At 41.2% G+C, this 21,883-nt stretch overlaps 1 protein-coding gene across 4 annotated transcripts in view; it reads right to left on the bottom strand.

The window, feature by feature from the left end:
• The window catches only part of GRID2 (glutamate ionotropic receptor delta type subunit 2), a 1,049,702-nt gene that overhangs the window by 144,320 nt on the left and 883,499 nt on the right, over positions 1–21,883 (bottom strand). For all 4 annotated transcript variants that reach the window (XM_065596092.1, XM_008179090.4, XM_065596093.1 and 1 more), the window contains one exon: positions 15,731–15,869. In XM_065596092.1, coding sequence (XP_065452164.1) covers positions 15,731–15,869 — 139 coding nt within the window. The remainder of the gene's footprint in view (positions 1–15,730; positions 15,870–21,883) is intronic.

Below are 21,883 nucleotides of genomic sequence, written 5' to 3' on the forward strand. Positions count from 1 at the left end.
TCAAACCAGGGGTACCATAGGTATTCCCCTGCCTATCTTGCCAGCAAGACCCAATGTGGTAGGCCTGCTCAGAGCATGCCCAGTAGGTCAGGGCCCATTCAAAATCCAGCCAGAGGTGAAGGAGGTTCCGCCCTCTCTTTTGACTTGTAGTCCAGTGGTTAAAGCACTCACATAGGATGTGGGACACCCAGCTTCAATTTTTCCCTCTGCCTGATGGGGAGAAACGATTTTCCCTCTGCCTGATGGGGAGAAACAGGGGGTCATCTCACCTCTCAGAAGAGTGCCCTCACTGAACTCCGGGATAGTCTGATGTTTCTCAGACTCTCCTATTGAAGCTGTTCCACTTTAACTATTTAAATAGTCACAGGACCAAAAAAAAAAAAAAAAAGAGAGAGAGCGAGAGCCTGCTGGTTAAGGCACTCACCTGAGAGGTGGGAGACATTGGATCCAGTCCCCTTGCTCTAATAGTTATTTAATTATTTGTTCAAAGTGGAACAGCTTTGACAAGACTGAGGGAGACTGACATCAGAATATCCCATAGCTCAGTGATCAGGGCAATCTCCTGAGAGTAAAAGTTCAAATCCATTCTTCTCATCAGACACGGGGTGGGAACTGAACCCAGGTTTCCCCATATCTTGGGTGATTTCTTTAATCACTGAGCTCAAAGTTATAAGGGAGGAGTCACCACTTCCTCCTGCATTTCATGCAAGAATGGCTTAGGCACCTAAGCCTCCTGTCTCCAAGAGAAGTGAAGTCCAGAGAGGACCGTGAAGAACTTCAGAGGGATCTAACCAAGGTAGGTGAATGGGCAACACAATGGTAAATGAAGTTCAGTGTTCATAACTGAAAAGTAATGATATTAGAGTGAAAATGTTAAACTATTCATACACCTTAAAGGGTTCTAAATTAATGGTATCATCTCAGGAAAGAAAACTGGGCATCTCTGTGGATAGCTCAAAGAAGAGCTCAATTCAATATGCAGCTCTGATCAAAAAAGAAAACAAGAAAACAAGATATTAGGGAGTTAGGAATGGTAAATAATAGGAGAATATTATAATTGTAATTGCTTTCTATAAGTCAATAGTACAGCTTCATCTGATAATCACCCTATCTCAAAAAGGACCTTACGTTTCAACTAGGGAGTGGATATTTATGTGGATAAAAAGAATATCCAGTTATAATATTTAATGTTTACATACATTTTGGAAGAGTTATTAAATCTCATGCTTCACGCTTTTAAAACAATCTCGTTATGTAAGGATTAGGAGACCACGTAAAATGGGGGACCAATTATCCTACATCTGCCTAAGGCAAGTTTTCTTGCACCTTCCTCTGAAGCGCTGATGCTGGCCATTGTCAGAGACAGCATATTGTGCTAGATGGACCATGGGTCTGATCCAGTTATCAGGTCTTGTTTTCAACAACAATCCCATGGTGCTTTCCCTAAGAAGAGGGTCTTTTAGACTGTTGTCCTAGATGAAAATTTTCCCTGCCAACTACTGTCATCCAGTGGTAGACACACTTCTATGATATTTAATGTATATATCTGTCAAAAGCTTTGGCATAATTGATGAAAGGCACTGTATAACATTAAAGATACTATATTCTCCAATTCTGGATTGCTGCTGCTGCTTCTGCTGTTAATAAGTTTCTGTATCTCCTAGCAGCATTTAGAAATGTAACAAACGCTGTCACGGGTCATATATCATAATGTCCCGTAATTGTTCAATTACGTGCCATACACATTACTGGAATAGGGTAGTGAGAAGTACTTACTGAGTCCCCAGTTTCTAATGAGAACACCTAGCAAAATTGTAATCAGTAGCTTACAGGACTCTGTGTAGCCATATAATTTCCAATATAACAACCAACACAGCAATTTCCCGACATGTATTGCTAACTGCTAGCATAAAAGATATGTGGAATTGCTGCCATGGAACAGTACATTTAGAAATAGCAAGAAAAAAACCCACCAGTTTCCCTGTATGTCTTATAACTACAAAAGCAATTTTGTTATGTATAAAAACATAAACCAAAGCGCTATATGAATAATCGGGAGTGGAAACAGCATTAAGAGTGAGCTACGAAGTTCTGGTTTCACTCCATTTTTACAGGCTGGCAACAGTAGTGCCAGAAGTGGAGAAGTATGATGATAAGGAGTGTGTTGATCTCCTTATTAAGGGACCAAAAGCTTGTATTTAACAACTCAATTTAATTTGAACATTACATAACTCTAATACAACTGCAGTCAGAACCTGAGCTTGACTGCACCCTACGGCTCCATCCTGCCTTTCAAAATGGAGGACGACCTTTGTTCTCTGCAGCCCCATCCCACAGCCCTACACAACAGCGATAGCTACTCCATTCAGTGAGGTGGAGGGAGTGTTTGAGTTCAAGTTCTGCATGTTTGTTAAATTCTGTTACGAACAGCAAATCCTAAACTGTGTTTCACCTGCCCCTATTTTGATGGTTAAGTAGAAGTTCCCAGCTGGCTGATTCTATATAGGGGGCATCCTATCTAAACCACAAGAGTTAGAGATGGAAAAGACCAGTTAGGTCATTGAGTGACCCTTCAGCAAGGGCACATAACCTATGACTTCATTTTGTATATAATCTGCTTTAGGGATAAAGTTTTACATTTGTATCTGCACAGATTTGTGGTGTGACATTCACAATCCAGCAGCTGAGATGCAACAGAATAAAACAAAAAACAAACCCTTAGCAGAAAAGTGAAATTCTTACAGTTTAGAAGCTTCCTCAGCTCTATAGATGGATCAATCTTCATATGAACCATTCTTGAACCATTCTTCTCGGAGGTTTTTTTTGGGTATCTACTTTATTTCTATTAATATTTGTAGATTATAATTTTGCTTTTTTAATGTATCTTTATTTCTGGACTGAACAATTGATTCTCCCATTCATACACATGAGATTTACATGAGTGACTCCTATTAGAGTTAATGGACACGTGTAAGTCCCACCAGCTCACCGCACATGCACACACAGGAGCATAAGTCTCAAAATAAAGACAACTTGGTATCCAATGTCCCTGTGCTTATGGAGGAATCCTTAGTCCAGATTCTGATATCCTTACTCATGCTGAGTAATACCCTTTCTCACACGGAGTAACACCTTAACCCATGAAATGTTTTACTGATTTCAGCAGAAATCTCTGTGGAGCAAAACGCTTACTCAGCAAGAGTAAGGGTATCAGAATGGCTTTGGATATTCTAATTTTGAAACAATTAAAAAGTGACTGATGGCATTAAAGACATACTGATAAGTGAGAAGTTAAGCTGGTGGTATAAGCAATTTTAAGTGAATTTTAATATAGAGAATCTCTGTTTGATATAAATAGAATAAAAGTCCCAAATTGTTTCAGTGCATTACAATGAACAAGCTACAATTCTAGTAACTATGCTTACTGTGCAGATTTTTTGTGGAAAAATATTTAAGTTATATGTGGGGTGTATGGCATAAAATTTTCCATCCATGCTTTATTAGGACTAAATTAGATTATTAATGGCATAGTATTAATTCTATCATTCGGCCACTGTGAGGATGAATAATGTCTGTACAACACTTCGAATATGTTAAGAGCTAAATATTATCTTTACAAAGCTGAACCATTAAAAATTATATTTACTGTTCAACATGTGTAACGTTTACTTTCTGTGCCTTATTCAGACAAGGCAAACCAACTCAATTGCTTAGTTTCATGGTGGACTCTAGTCATTATCACTTTCTGGTTTAGCACAATTTCCAGCAAAACAGAGACATATTTAATTACAATCAAAGATTTTGCCTGCACTTTGGATTTAGAGAAAAATTACTTCTCTTTGTGTTGCGTTCTGTTTTCACACTCACTTGCCCCCCCCCTTTTCTCTCTTTAAAACAAATCTTACGCTGGGGCCTTATACCGTAATCTTGGGCAGTGTTTTAAATGGAATTGTAATTTGTTGCTGATATGTGTCAAGAATTGTTTTTAAAACATTCAAAATATAGATTAGAAAATGCAAAGAATATAGTGTCCATTTATGTTGACTGCTTTATCAGAACTGACTATTGCACGTAGCTGTTTTTCAGAGAGCAATCAGTCACTAAATAAAGGAGCAAATAATTGATCTGATTGCTTACATCAAAGTCCTTATTTATTATTCTAATTCAGATAAAGATTGCCTGCAAGTTGTGTTTTTCATCTCCTGGGGCTCTAAGGGTTTATTCAGAGGCATGCTCGGGAGATGGGGCATAGCAAGACAAGTGATTTGAGGCTAGATAGTGACAGCTGTGACAGAAAGTAATAACAGTGCTTGCCAGCTAGTTTAAAGGTCTGGATGGACAAGGTACAAGGCACGGGGGTAAAGAACACCCTGTCTTTCAGAGAAGGATAATACCTATTGTCATTACAGTACATGGACCCTAATGTAGCCCCCCTTCAAAGCAAATCTGTAAGAGCTCTGCTGTTTGGAAGTATTTGGGGACATCCTAGCTTAATATGAATTGTGGTATGTGAAAAATGTCTGGAAAGAACCAATAAATACAAATAAGTGTATTGGGATTCTTGTTGAGATACACAACCTGCTAGAAAACACAAGGTTGAGTGGACGGAAGTTGGATAAACATTCCATAGCCTCCAACATCCTCTCTTTAAAGTAGGGGAAGTGTACAAAGGGTGTAGCCACACACAAGAGGGGAACAATAGAAACATTTATCTGGAAAAGGAAAGAAACTATGTCCTCTCTCTTTGTGGATACAAAGAGAAGAATTTCTTTTAAAGGAGAGCTTAAAGTGAGGCTTTTAGGTACTCATTTCGGCACCTAAATAAGTAGCCTGATTTTCAAAAGTGCTAAGGACAGTTCCCATTACTTTAAGGTCCTTCACAGGTTAGTTCTGCTCTACCTATCAGATCTTATAAGTTACCAAGCCCACTTCTGCTCTGCCAACAATTAGCCCATTAGCCCAATTTTTCTTCACTCACTTTTTTGCTTTTTCCCACACTGCTCCTTATGCATGGGAGCAGCTCCCTATGCATGGGAGCAGCTCCCTATGCATGGGAGCAGCTCCCTGTCAATATCCACAAAGCCACTCACTATGTTGTTCTCCTTAAAATCCCTCTTTAAAACTCATCTGTGGGGTGATGCCTACAAAACACTTGACAGTGGCTAAGCAGTTGGTGTTCTGAGACTGTTAATTGTCTCATCATATGCTAGATTGTAAACTCCTTCAAGATGGAACATTTGCTTATTACGTGTGTACAGCACCTAGCATAACGGGGTCTTGATCCCTGATGGAGACCTCTAGGCCTTACCACCATACCAATAATAATAATTGAACCAGAAAGAAAAGAACTAGAAACCGCACAAGAAAGCCTGACTTCAGGAGAATTCCAGTCTCATTTTCTAGCATGAAGATGTTCAGATAAGCTGCCAATGAGGCATACAAACTTTTGGATGTTTATCTGAATCAAATGCACATCCATGCCTTCGGAGCTTGCCTATCACTTGGTGGCACATCCCTTGAGTCTTCTGTTTTTAAAAAAATATTGTATGCAAAATTTTAATACTTGTGGAAATTTCCAAATCAAGTCTTCTGCTTATCCACAGAACTGGCACAGCATAGTCACTTATAGTGTGAGCTTCCTTGCATTAAAATCATAGAATCATAGAATATCAGGGTTGGAAGGGACCTCAAGAGGTCATCTAGTCCAACCCCCTGCTCAAAGCAGGACCAATTCCCAACTAAATCATCCCAGCCAGGGCTATGTCAAGCCGGGCCTTAAAAACCTCCAAGGAAGGAGACTCCACCACCTCCCTAGGTAACGCATTCCAGTGTTTCACCACCCTCCTAGTGAAATAGTTTTTCCTAATATCCAACCTGGACCTCCCCCACTGCAACTTGAGACCATTGCTCCTTGTTCTGTCATCTGCCACCACTGAGAACAGCCGAGCTCCATCCTCTTTGGAACCCCCCTTCAGGTAGTTGAAGGCTGCTATCAAATCCCCCCTCATTCTTCTCTTCTGGAGACTAAACAATCCCAGTTCCCTCAGCCTCTCCTCATAAGTCATGTGCTCCAGACCCCTAATCATTTTTGTTGCCCTCCGTTGGACTCTTTCCAATTTTTCCACATCCTTCTTGTAGTGTGGGGCCCAAAACTGGACACAGTATTCCAGATGAGGCCGCACCAATGTCGAATAAAGGGGAACGATCACGTTCCTCGATCTGCTGGCAATGCCCCTACTTATACAGCCGAAAATGCCGTTAGCCTTCTTGGCAACAAGAGCACACTGTTGACTCATATCCAGCTTCTCGTCCACTGTGACCCCTAGGTCCTTTTCAGCAGAACTGCTACCTAGCCATTCGGTCCCTAGTCTTTAGCAGTGCATGGGATTCTTCCGTCCTAAGTGCAGGACTCTGCACTTGTCCTTGTTGAACCTCATCAGGTTTTTTTTGGCCCAATCCTCTAATTTGTCTAGGTCCCTCTGTATCCGATCCCTACCCTCTAGTGTATCTACCACGCCTCCTAGTTTAGTGTCATCTGCAAACTTGCTGAGAGTGCAGTCCACACCATCCTCCAGATCATTAATAAAGATATTAAACAAAACCGGCCCCAGGACCGACCCTTGGGGCACTCCGCTTGAAACCGGCTGCCAACTAGACATGGAGCCATTGATCACTACCCGTTGAGCCCTACGATCTAGCCAGCTTTCTATCCACCTTACAGTCCATTCATCCAGCCCATACTTCTTTAACTTGGCGGCAAGAATACTGTGGGAGACCGTATCAAAAGCTTTGCTAAAGTCAAGGAATAACACATCCACTGCTTTCCCCTCATCCACAGAGCCAGTTATCACATCATAGAAGGCAATTAGGTTAGTCAGGCACGACTTCCCCTTCGTGAATCCATGCTGACTGTTCCTGATCACTTTCCTCTCCTCTAAATGTTTCATAATTGATTCCTTGAGGACCTGCTCCATGATTTTTCCAGGGACTGAGGTGAGGCTGACTGGCCTGTAGTTCCCCGGATCCTCCTTCTTCCCTTTTTTAAAGATGGGCACTACATTAGCCCTTTTCCAGTCATCTGGGACCTCCCCCGATCGCCATGAGTTTTCAAAAATAATGGCTAATGGCTCTGCAATCTCACCCGCCAACTCCTTTAGCACCCTCGGATGCAGCGCATCCGGCCCCATGGACTTGTGCACGTCCAGTTTTTCTAAATAGTCCCGAACCACTTCTTTCTCCACAGAGGGCTGGCCACCTTCTCCCCATACTGTACTGCCCAGTGCAGCAATCTGGGAGCTGACCTTGTTCGTGAAGACAGAGGCAAAAAAATCATTGAGTACATTAGCTTTTTCCACATCCTCGGTCACTAGGTTGCCTCCCTCATTCAGTAAGGGGCCCACACTTTCCTTGATTTTCTCCTTGTTGCTAACATACCTGAAGAAACCGTTCTTGTTACTCTTAACATCTCTTGCTAACTGCAACTCCAAGTGTGATTTGGCCTTCCTGATTTCACTCCTGCATGCCTGAGCAATATTTTTATACTCCTCCCTGGTCATTTGTCCAATCTTCCACTTCTTGTAAGCTTCTTTTTTGCGTTTAAGATCAGCAAGGATTTCACTGTTTAGCCAAGCTGGTCGCCTGCCATATTTACTATTCTTTCTACACATCGGGATGGTTTGTTCCTGCAACCGCAATAAGGATTCTTTAAAATACAGCCAGCTCTCCTGGACCCCTTTGCCCTTCATGTTATTCTCCCAGGGGATCCTGCCCATCTGTTTCCTGAGGGAGTCAAAGTCTGCTTTTCTGAAGTCCAGGGTCCGTATTCTGCTGCTCTCCTTTCTTCCTTGTGTAAGGATCCTGAACTCGACCATCTCATGGTCACTGCCTCCCAGGTTCCCATCCACTTTTGCTTCCCCTACTAATTCTTCCCTGTTTGTGAGCAGCAGGTCAAGAAAAGCTCTGCCCCTAGTTGGTTCCTCCAGCACTTGCACCAGGAAATTGTCCCCTACACGTTCCAAAAACTTCCTGGATTGTCTGTGCACTGCTGTATTGCTCTCCCAGCAGATATCAGAGTGATTAAAGTCTCCCATGAGAACCAGGGCCTGCAATCTAGCAACTTCTGCTAGTTGCCAGAAGAAAGCCTCGTCCACCTCATCCCCCTGGTCTGGTGGTCTATAGCAGACTCCAACCACGACATTACCCCGTCAATCGACCTAAAAGGATTAGGGCCCAGATCCACAAGGGGATTTAGGTTTGGCAATGTGAAGTATTGCAACACCTATGATTTAGGCGCCTAGAAAAGCTCTGGAATCCTCAAATCCTGGGTTAGGCACCTAGGCTCTCTTTATTCCTATACAATGAATGGGGGGAGAGAAGCTTCTGAGAATGAGATCCATACAAGCCAGCTCGCTAGGTCGGGAGCTGGCTAAGATAACCAATGGGAGATGCCAACAAGAGGGATGTGTCCTAAACCCCTCCCCTCTCATGGAGTTAGGCACCTAAATCCGGGCTGCAGGAAGGTGCCTAGCTCTGTTTGCAATCCACATCTGGGAACTCTCTCCTGGAAGAGAGGTGGCTTAGGTACCTAACATGTTTCTTGTGAGACCAAGGTAAGGCGCCTAACTCCACATACAAAACAGCCATGTGGGAGAGTAGGTGTAGGGTGACCAGATGTCCCAATTTTATAGGGACAGTCCCAATTTTGGGGTCTTTTTCTTATATCGGATCCTATTACCCCCCACCCCGTCCCGATTTTTCACATTTGCTGTCTGGTCACCCTAAGTAGGTGTCAGAGGTGTTCCTCATAATCTTTAGCCCAATGGTTAGGTTACTCACTCAAAATGTGAGAGATTATAGTTCAATTACTCCCTCTTTGCAATAAGGAGAAGGGATTTGAACAGAGGCACTGGGGATGCATGGAGTTTTACAGGGATCCCCCTGGGTTGGATGCCTGCATAATAGTTCACAGAAGAATGGCATGTGAGGTCTCTGCCAAAAATCAGTTGCCCACTGGTCATAATCATTGAAAAATATATGGAGGGATAATATTTTAGGAGTTATGTATCTATAATGAAAATTATGTTCTTAAGATCTTGGCATTAAGGCAGGTTTAAGGGACATACCAGTTATGCTTTGCTCTTTGTTATTCCCAGTTTGACCCCAATGTTTTGATGTGGAAATGTTGACTGTCTTGATTTAAAAGTCATTCACAGAATTACTGTCTTCAAATGAGGTTTCAGTACAATGGGTCTGTGTGAATAATAGATGCAGCTAACAGGTATTTTATGACTGTTCAGCTTTACTTTTAATATTGCCAGTTGGCACAAACTGAAAAGCATTGCAACCAAAAGTAAGACAAAGAGTGGTATTTGGTTGAAAAAGTAGGCATACCTTCACCCTGGTTTTATGCTATTTTTCTTTTTCCTCAGGTTTAGTTTATAAATTGCAACAAATTAGAGTAATTACTCAGTTAAGCAGAGAGTACATGCAACTGGCTATGCAGCAAAGATCAACTTGTGAGGATGTAAAAGGGAAGCAGACATTTTTCTAGTACTTATTTGCAGGGCTGTCCCTAGACATTGTGGTGCTCTATGCAGCCCCCCCACCACCACCCCGTGGGGGGGGGGGCGGGGGGGGGCTGGCCCCAGGCCTCTGCAGGGGAGCAGGGGCTGCGCCCAAGGTTTGTGGGGGGCAGGAGGGAAACCGCCCCTCAGCACAAGCCAGCAGAGTGGGTTGTGGCTGGGTCGCTCCATTTCCTGACACCTGGTGATTGCCAGGCAGGCCCAACCCCACACTCACGGGGCGGCGGGAAGTAGAGTGACCCGGCCCCAGCCCACTCCGCTCTGCTTCCCTGGCTCCCAGCCTTGGGACTTGGGGGGCAGGAGGAAACCACCCCCCAGCACTCACCGGCAACGCGGAGCAGGCTGGGGCTGGATTGCTCCACTTCCCGCCGTCTGGTGAGTGCAGGGCGCACCCGACCCCTGCTGCAGTCCCCTGGGATGTAGCTCAGGGGAAGGGGTGGGAAGAGGCAGGGCGGGGGCAGCTTTCCTGGCCGGCTCAGCCGGCTGGGGGATTGGCTGGCCGCTGGAGCAGCACACAGCTGCATAGGGCACCAGGAAATTTGGGGCAATTTGGTGCCCCAAATTTCCTGGTGCCCTATGCAGCTGCATAGTTTGTGTATGGGTAAGGACAGCCCTGCTTATTTGTTAACACCATGCTTGCTAATGATATGCTGTGTGCTGCTTTTCTCAGAATGCACCTATGCAAAGAATGGTATAATGCTTTGAAAGATAGGCCTGTCCATCACTTTACTAGAGATGGGTCAACCTACAAAGATCCAGAATTAAATTTGTATGCAATACTGGGCTGAAAATCTCTTCAGAATAGGATCTATCATTAGATTTCTGTGGCCCCTACTTCTTGTGAGAAGTACCACAGCAAACGAAGTGTGTTTGTAGTGCAGGTAGGCATACTTTAGCTAGCACAGGTAACAACAGTAGTGAGGAAGTGGTGCCACAGGCTTCAGTACCAACTAGCAACCCCAGTACAAGCCTATCGGGAACCCTGGGTATGTACTTAGGAGCTAGCCCATGCTGAAGTCTGAGGCGCCATGTCATCACTACTGTTGTTACCTGCTCTAGCTAAAGCTAGAATGGACATGCCTATCCCTGCTACAATCACACCTTGATTTGTTGGGTAGATGTACTCTCAGACAGCATACCATCATTTCTAGTCCTAGCTGGAAACTTGAATTGGAAACAAGTTGCATATTTTAGAACCACAAAGGGTATTGTTAAGAGTTTTGGTCTAAAATTGGTGATGGTAAGTCCAGCTTTTTTCTTTTTTCTTTGAACCAGTTTCCCTGCTCCAGATAATTCTGACTTTGGGTCCTTCTAGTACTTGTGGAGATTTCACTAGCTAGCGTAATGGGTCAAAGTTAATGGTTAAATTCTCTGAAGTTACATCCAGGCAAAACCATTGACTTCAATCCCTTTCATTCTAGTGACTTCATTGGTGTTGGATGGATGTAATTGCAAGCAGAACTTGGCTTATTTTCTTTACATACTTAAACCCATTTCCACTCTGGCCTTGCAAGCTCACCCAGGGTATAATTTGATCTGTTAAAAAAAAAAAGATGATCTTGTTTTTCCTGTGTTGCTTATTTCCCTCTTTGCAATTATTCATTGTGATAAACTAACAGCCTCTGTGCTAAGTGCTGGTTTGCTTCCCAATTTTGAGCAGTTTTGTAAACTAAAGTTTTACACTCCCACCATAGTTAGGATAACTTCATTCCCCAATGGATACTTAGCACATCTAATTACTCTAATTCTGACCTACCAACACTGTTGAAAAATGTCTCTCTTCTTTCATTTCAGGAGCTTTCCAGCTGCAACATGTTCCACTGAATAAAACATTTCAGTGAATTTTACCTATAAATAATACAGTACCCAGACCAATGTACACCCAACTGTACATAATAACTTCAGAATTCCATTGAGGATTTCTAGTGACATCATAATGAACTACAAGAGCAGACTGGAAATGGAACTGTAATATTATATTACTATTTAGATATATTTTATTCTTATTATGTATGGTAAGAAAGCTCACAGCCATTTTTTGCATTGATTGGAACATTTTTCTTGAGCATTTCAGAAGCATTCAGGACAATTTCAAAGCAGGATGCAGTGGCTGCAGGCACAAAAAAAAATCATATTTATGAGCACAAGTTGAGTGACTGAGCACACAAATGGCACATGCACACATTTATCTATGTTGCCAGTGTAAATGCCTGTGTGCGCACAAATTTGGATTTTTTTCACCCTGTTTTGGCAACATGTCCCTTAAGGCTTATTAAAAATGAAATTTTTATTTGTGAAGATCAAAGCTGACACCACACTGAAATATCATTTTACCATACTCTAGTGTGCAAACAAGCGTGGTTGAGAGAACAATTTATTGACACTTTGTTTTTGTCCTGTAAGACTGAAAGAAATATCTTTTTTTAAAAAAAAACAGCTGAGATCCTTTACTAATTAACAGATCAACAGCCCAAGCTTACCCCCCAATGAGTCTAACATTTCAGTTCTGCCAAAGCACCTCTTCAGCAACCAGAGATCTCACCATTTAACATTCAAATATCAAAAGAAGATTTTAATTTGACCTAAGCAATTATATAATGCAGTTTGGATGAGTTTGTATGCACAGTAGGACACATTGTGCAGCATGATCATAACGGTACATAGGCACGATGAGCCTGAGTCACAAATTTTGGTTTCAAAAAGAGAGAGAAATCTGAATTTTCCCTAAATTCAGGAGTGTTTAATAGATTCTAAGCAAGTTCTAGCCATTAGGGGCCACTGTGGTCATCTAGTCGGACCTCCTGCATAACACAGCCTATAACTTCCTTGAATTAATTCCTGTTTGAACTACAGCATATCTTTAGAAAAAAGATCCAATCTTGATTTAAAAATTGCCAGTGATGAAGAATCCACCACAATCCTTGGTAAATTGTTCTCATGGTTAATTAAAATGTACGCCTTATTTCCGGTCTGAATTTGTCTAGCTTCAGCTTCTAGCCACTGGATTGTGTTATACCTTTGTCTGCTAGACTGAAGAGCCCGTTATCAAATATTTGTTAACCACATAGGTACTTACAGACTGATCAAGTCACCCCTTAATTTCTTCTTTGTTAAGCTAAATAGATTGAGCTCCTTGAGTCCTTAATTATATGACATGCTTTCCAATCCTTTAATCATTCTCTTCTCAGAACCCTCTCCAGTTTATCACTTATTCTGATCTGGGGTTCTGATTCAAGCCCATCTCCAGTACACCCCAGCACCTGCTTACTCTCCAGCTGTTCCTTTTCTCCCTGGAAAGGCATATAGCTGCATGTACAGCTCTTCTTAATAGCTATTCCTCCCTATCCAAACCAAGGATTTACAGAAAGGTCTCATCATCCCCTCTCTCTCCAGGCAGATATATGACAAAGCCACCTGGCCCTAAGAACTGAGCCCTGCTACCAAGAATGGGTGGTGGTCTCCCAGTAAGCAGGGCTGGCTAGAACTCCCTTCTTGTATGGGAGATGAAGGAACGGGGAGGCAAAATTAGTGGTGGGGTCATGGAAGGGGAGGCAGAGTGACATTTGGAGAAGGAACAAAATCAGACAGATATTTATAGGGGGTTGGGAAGAGACATGTTCTTGCGGGGGTCGGGGGAGGGAGACATATAGGGGCTCCCTTCCTGAGGGAACAGACATTTTGTATGGGGGTAAGAGACTATGTTCCCCCCCCTTCTTCATCAAAGTCTCTGCGTCTTTCCAAAATCTTTGCCTTCCCTCGCATATACAGTTTCTGTTTTTTGGTAAGAAGAGAGTCAGCGATTTTGGTGGGAGATGATGATACATGGAGTGCTGTTTGTGGAGGGAGTCATGAGTTTGAAGAACAGAGGAGGAGTAAAGTAGAGATAAAGGTTCCTATGGTAAGAGGGAGAGAGAAATACATAGGGAGACTTGAAAAAGGAGATGGGAGGTGTGACTTGCATTTTATATAATTTTATAAAAATATGCTAATATAACTGAAATATGCTTTTTACAAAAGGTCTCTTGTAAGGTATCATTACAAAGCTTATAATCTACTAAGTGTGATCATCCTATTTGTATAAATGTACCATTCTTGTATCTGAAACTAGAAATATAAAATATAACTCTAAGGGCCTATTGTAATTATGCAAAGTGTGGGCCATTAATGGTGGTTTGAAATCTTGATAACTCCTATTAACCAATTGACTGCAGATGGCTCTGTTTTACCTGTAAGTCTTTCTGTATACGTGTGTGCTGGCAAGTGGGTAATGAAATCTTACAGTGACATGTGATCATGTCACCTAAACTGGAATCCATCTTTAACCTGGTGTCTTTCCATTAAGAAGGGGGGGGGGGAGAACCCAGAGAGTGACAAAGGATTGCTGCCTTATGCAAAAGATATATAAATGGGTGGAACAGAACAAAGGAGGAGCCATCATGAGGAATCTCCTAGCTACCACCTGAGCTGAAACAAGGGCTGTACCAGGGGAAAGGATTGTGCCCAGACTAGGAAGGCGTCCAGTCTATGAAAGAAACTTATTGAAACATCTCTGAGGGTGAGATTTTATCTGTACTCAATTGTATTACTGCATTAGGCTTAGATTTGCGTGTTTTATTTTATTTCACTTGGTAATTCACTTTGTTCTGTCTGTTACTACTTGAAACCACTTAAATCCTACTTTCTGTATTTAATAAAATCACATTTTACCTATTAACCCAGAGTATGTATTAATACCTGGGGGGGAGGGGGGGGAACAGCTGTGCATCTCTCTCTATCAGTGTTATAGAGGGCAAACAATTTATGAGTTTACCTTGTATAAGCTTTATACAGGGTAAAATGGATTTATTTGGGTTTTAGACCCCATTGGGAGTTGGGCATCTGAGTGTTAAAGACAAGAACACTTCTGTAAACTGCTTTCAGTTAAGTCTGCAGCTTTGGGGCAAGTAATTCAGGCCCTGGGTCTGTGTTGGAGCAGATGGGCATGTCTGGCTCAGCAAGACAGGATGCTGGGGTCCCGAGCATGGCAGGGAAAGCAGGAGCAGAAGTAGTCTTGGCACATCAGGTGGCAACTCCCAAAGGGGGTTCTGTGATCTAACCCATCACAGGGGGTCAGATGGAAAGACAGCTAATAGTAACCAAGGGTACGCCTACCCTGCAATCCAAGGTGTGACCAAGCATGGGTAGACATACCTGTGATAGCTCTAGCCATGCTAGTACAGCTAAAATAGCACTCTATAGACAGGTGCCCAGGCTGAAGTGTGGGCTGTGAAAGCATTCTGTGGCCCCTAGGTATGTACTCGTGGTGCAGTCTTCACCTGAAGACTGTGTTGCAGTATCAGCATTGCTATTTTTATCCTTGCAAACACAGGTATGTCTACCCAGGCTGCAACCACACCTCAGAATGCAGTATAGATCTACTCTTAGACAGGGGAAGACACGAACAATCCTGGGAGGGAGACAGAGAAATAAGATGTGGAGATGCAGAGAGGAAAAGGAGAGTAAATACAAAGGGAAAGGAGAAAGTAGCAGATAGGTCGCAAGAAGAAAGTGTGAGGAAATTGATATGACAAAAATACGAGCTTAAAATGAAGGAGAGAATGGGTCTAAATGAAGGAGAGAATGGGACTGTTAATTTTATTTATTCATTCATATTAACACATTTGATTGCATTTCCCTGGCAGAAAAGGGGAAATTTTATTTTAAACCGTCAGAAACAGCCAACTCTTTGACTAACTGCCATGAAAGGGTCAGGATACAGACTCTTGGGGCTGATTACAACTGGAGAGTGTGGAGGGGGAGCACTTCAATACTTATTTTTCCATTTCAAACACTGATATAATGGCACCTTTTCGTGGGGGACGTCTGACAACCACAGACATTAAATAACTGCTCCAGGTTCTACTTCCTCAAACCTTTTAGACAGTAACAATTTCCTTTAGAATATATATACACGTCTAAGGGACATAAACTTCTTTATGCCTGAGAAAAGTAATTAGCTTGCAGTAAGTTACCAGTTAGATTGATCTGCGAGACATTCTGCCCCAAAGAATATTGGCTAAAGAGTGTTTTTTCTCAGAGTTTCCACCTTTTCATATACTTACACACCCACACAGACACACCCACCCACCATCTGTTCTTTGTCCACTTACTGGATGGAGTTCTCAATGCGAGTGATTGTGAGAAAAGCTGCTAGGTTTGCTGTGTAAGATGAGATGACAATCAAAGCAAAAAGCCACCAGGCACCCATCATCATTCGTGTTGCCAGTGTTGTATAAGGAACTTCTCCTCCTGTTGGACAGAAGAAGGAAAATTAGAGCTCTCATTTGCATGACGCAGAGCCAAACCTTCACTGTTAATGCCTTGATTATGTAAACAGTGACACTATCAGTGGAATACTTTTATTAGTAAAGTGAGCAGGATTTGAACCATAATTTCTATACAAAGAAGAGTGTTAAAGGGAGCCCACACCTCCACTCCAAGAGGCTTTTTATGAACTCCTTCATCACTGTGTATTTAACTGTGATTCATCTGACAGTTAGTTCAGTATGGGAGACAGATTTCATGAGCTCAGAATAAAAACAGCATACTTAAGCACCTATGATATTTCTTTTCCTTACAGATTTCTTTAAATGGCTTTAATTAAACTCTCCCTATGCTTTAGAGCTGATGGAGTTTCTTAAAACAAAAAACAAAAGCACAATTTTTTTCACAGCTGTGATGATAGCCAGATGTGCTGTTGCAGATGTCGCAAATATATGTAGAATCTGCTTAAAGTGAGCTCAAATATACAGAAACTCCATTTATACTGAAGTAGAACAATATACTGTTATTTTATATAGTTTGTTTAATCTCAAAAGTGCTTTGCAAACATTATGTCAGCCTCAACTACCCTGTTAGCTAGGTAAGCAGTAACTTCACCAGCAATGAAATGTACCCACTTTGAGGTGGCACACAGAATTTGTTTTGCAGCACTCAAAACTACTACACAGCTTAATTTATTCTAATTTTGTCAATAGCAATGCGGAATAATCACGTGGTCCAAAAGCATAACATTCACCAAGATATAATCTAGCAACAAGCATATAGGTCATTCTTTAAACAAACAATTTCTGCCCATCCACCAAACACGTTGGTCTGACATTTTTGAAGTAGTTCTTTTCTATTTCAAGGAGTTCATTCAAAACCACACACAGGAAAGAAAAATCATTGTCTAAAAAAATAAAGCTCAGGGGTAGAAATTGTCACAGCTAGAAATAACCAAAGATAGACAAATCAGTGCAGTATGCAATCATAGTTAACCTGTTTCCTTGATTGTCTACGATGCTTTCCTTTTCTTCTCCCTAGCTACTGCATACCTGGAAGGCTGATTGTTTTATACACAGGCTTTTCATGTTAAGGAAGTTTTCTCAGACAAACTCCAATTCAAATAATTCTCCTTACCTCTCTCTTTCCTTATGTCCTTTAGAAACTACTGGTCAAAAAGAGTGGTAAATTGATATAGACTTTCTGAGTAGGATTTTGAGAGTACTCTCTTGGTGAGTTCTGCTCACGCCGTAATCAATGGGAGTTTTAGCTTGACTTCAGTGGAAGCAGAATCAGATCAATGCTGAGTGCTTTTGAAAATCCCACCCAGAGTCTGTCAACTTTTCTTCCTTCCAGTCCTTCCTGTTGGTGTGTGAATGTTCTGGATTCCAAAGTCCATCACAAGAACAGGAATTTCCAACTAGACAACCAGACTTGCGTATGTTTCTTAGAGATTCATTCTCCTTTACTTTCAGAATTTCTATTGGGCGTTCAAGTTTTTCCTCAATTCCCCTCTTTCTTCTAACAATACTAAAGAAAGGGATGAGAAAGGAGGTTTCCCCTCTCTTCCTAAGGAAGAACAATCTTGATTTATAGTCTATTCTCATAATTTCTGTTACCCAAATTCCTATCATACAGAGCATTCAGAGAATGACACTAATGGTCACCAGAAATAAAGACAACCTTAAACTGGTATTTTGAACAAATGAGTCTAGCACCAGAGATTTAATTTGTTTTGTTTTTTAAAAAAATCTAAATAAACAGTCCAACTGTATTTAGCCTTATTGCAAAACCCAAGGGAGAAGAAAAAAGCTTAATTGTTTTTATCCAAGTTTTGTAAAATGATATTCAGCTCAAACTTAGTTCTATGTATTTTCTTTACCATTCTTAAAAAAACAACCTAGATTCAGTCACTAGATTTTACAAAGATCAAAGGGGTTCTGTAAGCACTGACAGCTTACTGTAAAGTGAATCAGCTATAAACACTTTATGCTTGATTTTCACTTGCACTTAAACCTCTTCACGCTGCTCTGGCAGTGTAAAGTGGTCTGAGAGTTCATGTAAATTACACTTACACTCATTTTAAGTATAAATGAGAAGAAGATCCTTTTCAGTTGCAATTTGAGTCTACCTAGAATTTTAATTCATCTCTGAATACAACTGACAATTTCACAGTTTTGTTAACATCTGTATATATGAAAGCCGGTACTGCTCAAAGTGGGCCTTCTTCCCACCCCTCACTTCTGTGCATTCTTCTTTCAAACCCACATTATATGCAACTGTGCCTTGGTATGTTTTAAAAGAATATGAGGCTTTTATTCTACTTCACTATACATTGTGTTTCACTCTACCTGAATTAATTATAAGTGGGTTCCACTGCCTTTTAAAAACTCCAGTATTAAAAAAGACAAGATCTACGTTAGACTTATGCAGTCAGAAATACATTTCCTCCTATTTCCAATATGCCGTATAATTATCTGAAATAAGAATCTCCTGATCATATCAGTAGATGCTATTTCAATATTAGGACTTTTTGAAGACCAAAATTAACTTTAACTTTTGAAGACCTGGTTTCATGTCCAGCACAAGTTGTAAATGAAATCCTTTAATGGAATATTTCCACTTTACAGGGGTTTTTGTAATGCATTTGGAATCTTTCAATCAAAAATAAATGACAATCAAATGAAAATAGACGGAGATACCAAATTAACCCAACAGGTTGATTGTTCTTTTAACCTTCAGGTGCCAATCCCTGCAGTTTAGCTTTGAATTAAATTGAAATAGGTGGGGAGATGAAGCGGATGCCAGCAATTTCGTAGCCCTGCTTGCAATTTCATTTTTCAACCTCATGAATAAAACTAAAAGTAGCTTCCCACTGTTTTTAATTGAAATGAGTTGGCAGAAAGAAGAGGACCATTGAAAGTCACCCACCTGCTTTTATGCACAGTTGAAATTCTCAAACAAGGATCCTATTTATTGGGGAGCTGATCTAACCATTTATACATCTCCCCCTCCCCCCAGCATCCTGGTACTGCTCAAAGTGGTCCTTCTTTCCATCCGAAGTTTCTTCCCACCCCTCACTGCTGTGCATTTCAAACCCACATTATTAACGAGGCTTTAAATATCTGAAAATGTGTGGTTCAGCAGGAAGTCTCTGTAGTGCACACAGCTGTTTGTGAAAAAGACCTGCCGTTTATCAACAGAGCTGCCGCTTACACCATCAATAGTTAATGACTGCAGCTTGAGGACACAGATCCGCATGCAGCACACATTTCCTTATATGCTGGTACAACTTTTCACCATTTTTGTAGGGAATGCATTTCAAAATAGTTCTGCACTTCCCTGGTATGAAATGTACCCCAGTCCCACTCAGATCCCATCCTTTACACTGATGCTTTAAAAACAGGCATTTTAAGAAAGCACAGACAGCAACTGAATTCCAATGCTTTCTCTCAGCGACAGAGTCAAGCTCCTCATTCCCTTGCAAAAGAGGAGCAGAAATTGAAAGAGACATTTTGCTGCCATAAGATCCTTTCTTTGGAGTTTTATTAGGTGGATGAAACAGAAGGATTTCATGCTATGCAGTTCTTGTACAGTCAGCTCAGACATTTCACTTATTATGACCTCTAACCTTATAAGAGAAAACTCTGCTTTGTTTTCATCTAAACTCACTGTTTTGGTAGGGCAGGGAGGAACTCAGTGGCTCAGGATAGTGGCAGTAGGGATGCAGCCTTTGTCATTAGTGCATATGTAGTCTGAGGATCAAGTCCTCTGCTGGCTAGTGCTTCTATGGGGAGCAGAAAAGCTGGCAGATTCTTCTTAAAATCCTGCCAGGATTTTATGGGGTGAGTCTGGTAAATGCATTATTGGGTGCACATTTCTGTTGGTATGAAAAGGAGCATTTTGGATACCCAGCTAGCACTGGTTGGTAATGATTGTAGCATATATAGTAGGGAGACAGCCAAGCAGATCAACCAAGACAGACTTATATGCAGGCGCACTGGGGCTATGGTTTATGGACACCGTTTCCTTAGTGCTTTTTTGTCCATTAGGAGTTCCTAATATATATGCCACAAAATATATTATCTACAATATTATATTACCATACATATATTAAAATACACATAATATATATGGGGCTATACATATAGACTTCCTAAACACTCCTCCTATCACCTTCCTCTCACATCACACCAGCAAAACACAATAGAATATAGCCCTACATTGGTAACCATTGAAAGTCATTACTGTCTGACAGATGTTAAGTGATCTGTGTGAAATGAGTTGGTTGTCTCATTCCAGTTCCTAAAGGACACATACATGTTCCTATAACAAAAAGCAACACTAATTAGCACTCCGTGGACAGTTTTACCAGAGGCTAAGCACTTAGAGCTCAATCCTGGAAAGTTCTGCACATCCACAACTTCCACTCAAATCCAACATTAATGAATATAGAGATGAAATATCCTCTAGTCTTGCCCCTTCCACATTGGTAGGATGGTATGGGGGAAGCTCATACTGCTGCTCATTGTGCACTATTTTGTGGATAAATACAGGATCCAATCTTCAGTGCAATCTGACACCTTTTATGTTCGCTGAAGGTCACTTAAATTGAATCCATATTTAATTCTTCACACTGTGTTTAGGAATGAAACACTATGAATGAAGAATAATTTTGAAAAGTGTTGTTGTAGCCTTGTTGATCCCAGGATATTAGAGAGACAAGGTGGGTGAGGTAATATCTTCTGTTGGACAGAAGTTGGTCCAATAAAAGATATTATCTCGCCCTACTTGTCACTCTAATTTTTAAAAAGATATTTTCCTAAGTAAACTATACTGGAAATTTGCTAATAAGAGCTATGTTATCATAGACACAATAGAGAAAGAGAACATTTTTAATCCTGCCACCTCTTTTATCTAAAATGGCTCTCCTTAATTACGCCTAGTAATAACCTGAATTTGTAGGTAATTCTTGCCTACTTCAGAAAGTCAATTCATCCTTAGTTTTCATGTGTTTCTGTTTATTCCCCTTTCCTTGACAATTCTTCTAGTAATGTATCAGCAGGCTGGGGAAAAATCATGTTGCCCTGACAACGTGGAACAACTTAATACATTATTGGACAGACACAAAGATCAGAGAAAACAATACTGTCTGAGGGATAATGTGATTCCTGTAAAATTCCAATTCAAGTTTCCAATACTCTAAGTTATTCTCTCTTACAGCCAGTAGGTTTGAAGTCTATTGAGAGTGAAGAACAACGTAAGGTGAGGCTTTAGGTGAGAAGAGGGGTTAGCTAGCTGAAGAATAGCACAGACAGCATGTACCACAGCCCGGAGACAACCTGCTACTCTGTAGCATGGGATTGAATGTGAATCATTCAAAACAGTTAGAGTGGTATGCAACCACCTTGTTTTTCAATTGCTGGTTTCAAGGAAAGCTGCACTCATTTGCCAAGCGCAGAACAATGAAAGTTCACAGAATTAAAAAAAAAAAGCCCTTGTCACCGTGAATAAATGGTGAAATGTTTCTTTTTAAACTTGAAATTACAGTTGGCATTTCCAAGTCCAGTGCTGGCATTTGTGACACTAGACATGTAGATAGTGGGCATGTAGATCCCTGTGGGGATGTATCATCCCTACACCAACCTAATGGAAAGTTCCATGAGGAGGTAAGGGTCACGATGGGACACTTGCCAGGCAACAGCCCATGGCCTTATGTAAGGCCCCCTGGTGGTCTAGGAATTATATAAAATAAGGTAAACAAGGTAATAAATCATGGCCTTATGTAAGGCCCCCTGGTGGTCTAGGGATTATATAAAATGAGGTAAACAAGGTAATAAATCATGGCCTTATGTAAGGAACGGTTGAACCAATCGGTGTGGGGCTATACATGTGATAAACACATGATTCTCCTTCTTGTCCAATCCGTAGATGTGTGATTATAGCCTAATTGTGTTATGTAATGTTGAGAAAAAACTATAAAAGAAAGCTTGTAATAA

This window comes from Chrysemys picta, chromosome 5 (genome assembly GCF_011386835.1).
Source record: "Chrysemys picta bellii isolate R12L10 chromosome 5, ASM1138683v2, whole genome shotgun sequence".
Lineage (NCBI taxonomy): Eukaryota > Metazoa > Chordata > Testudines > Emydidae > Chrysemys > Chrysemys picta.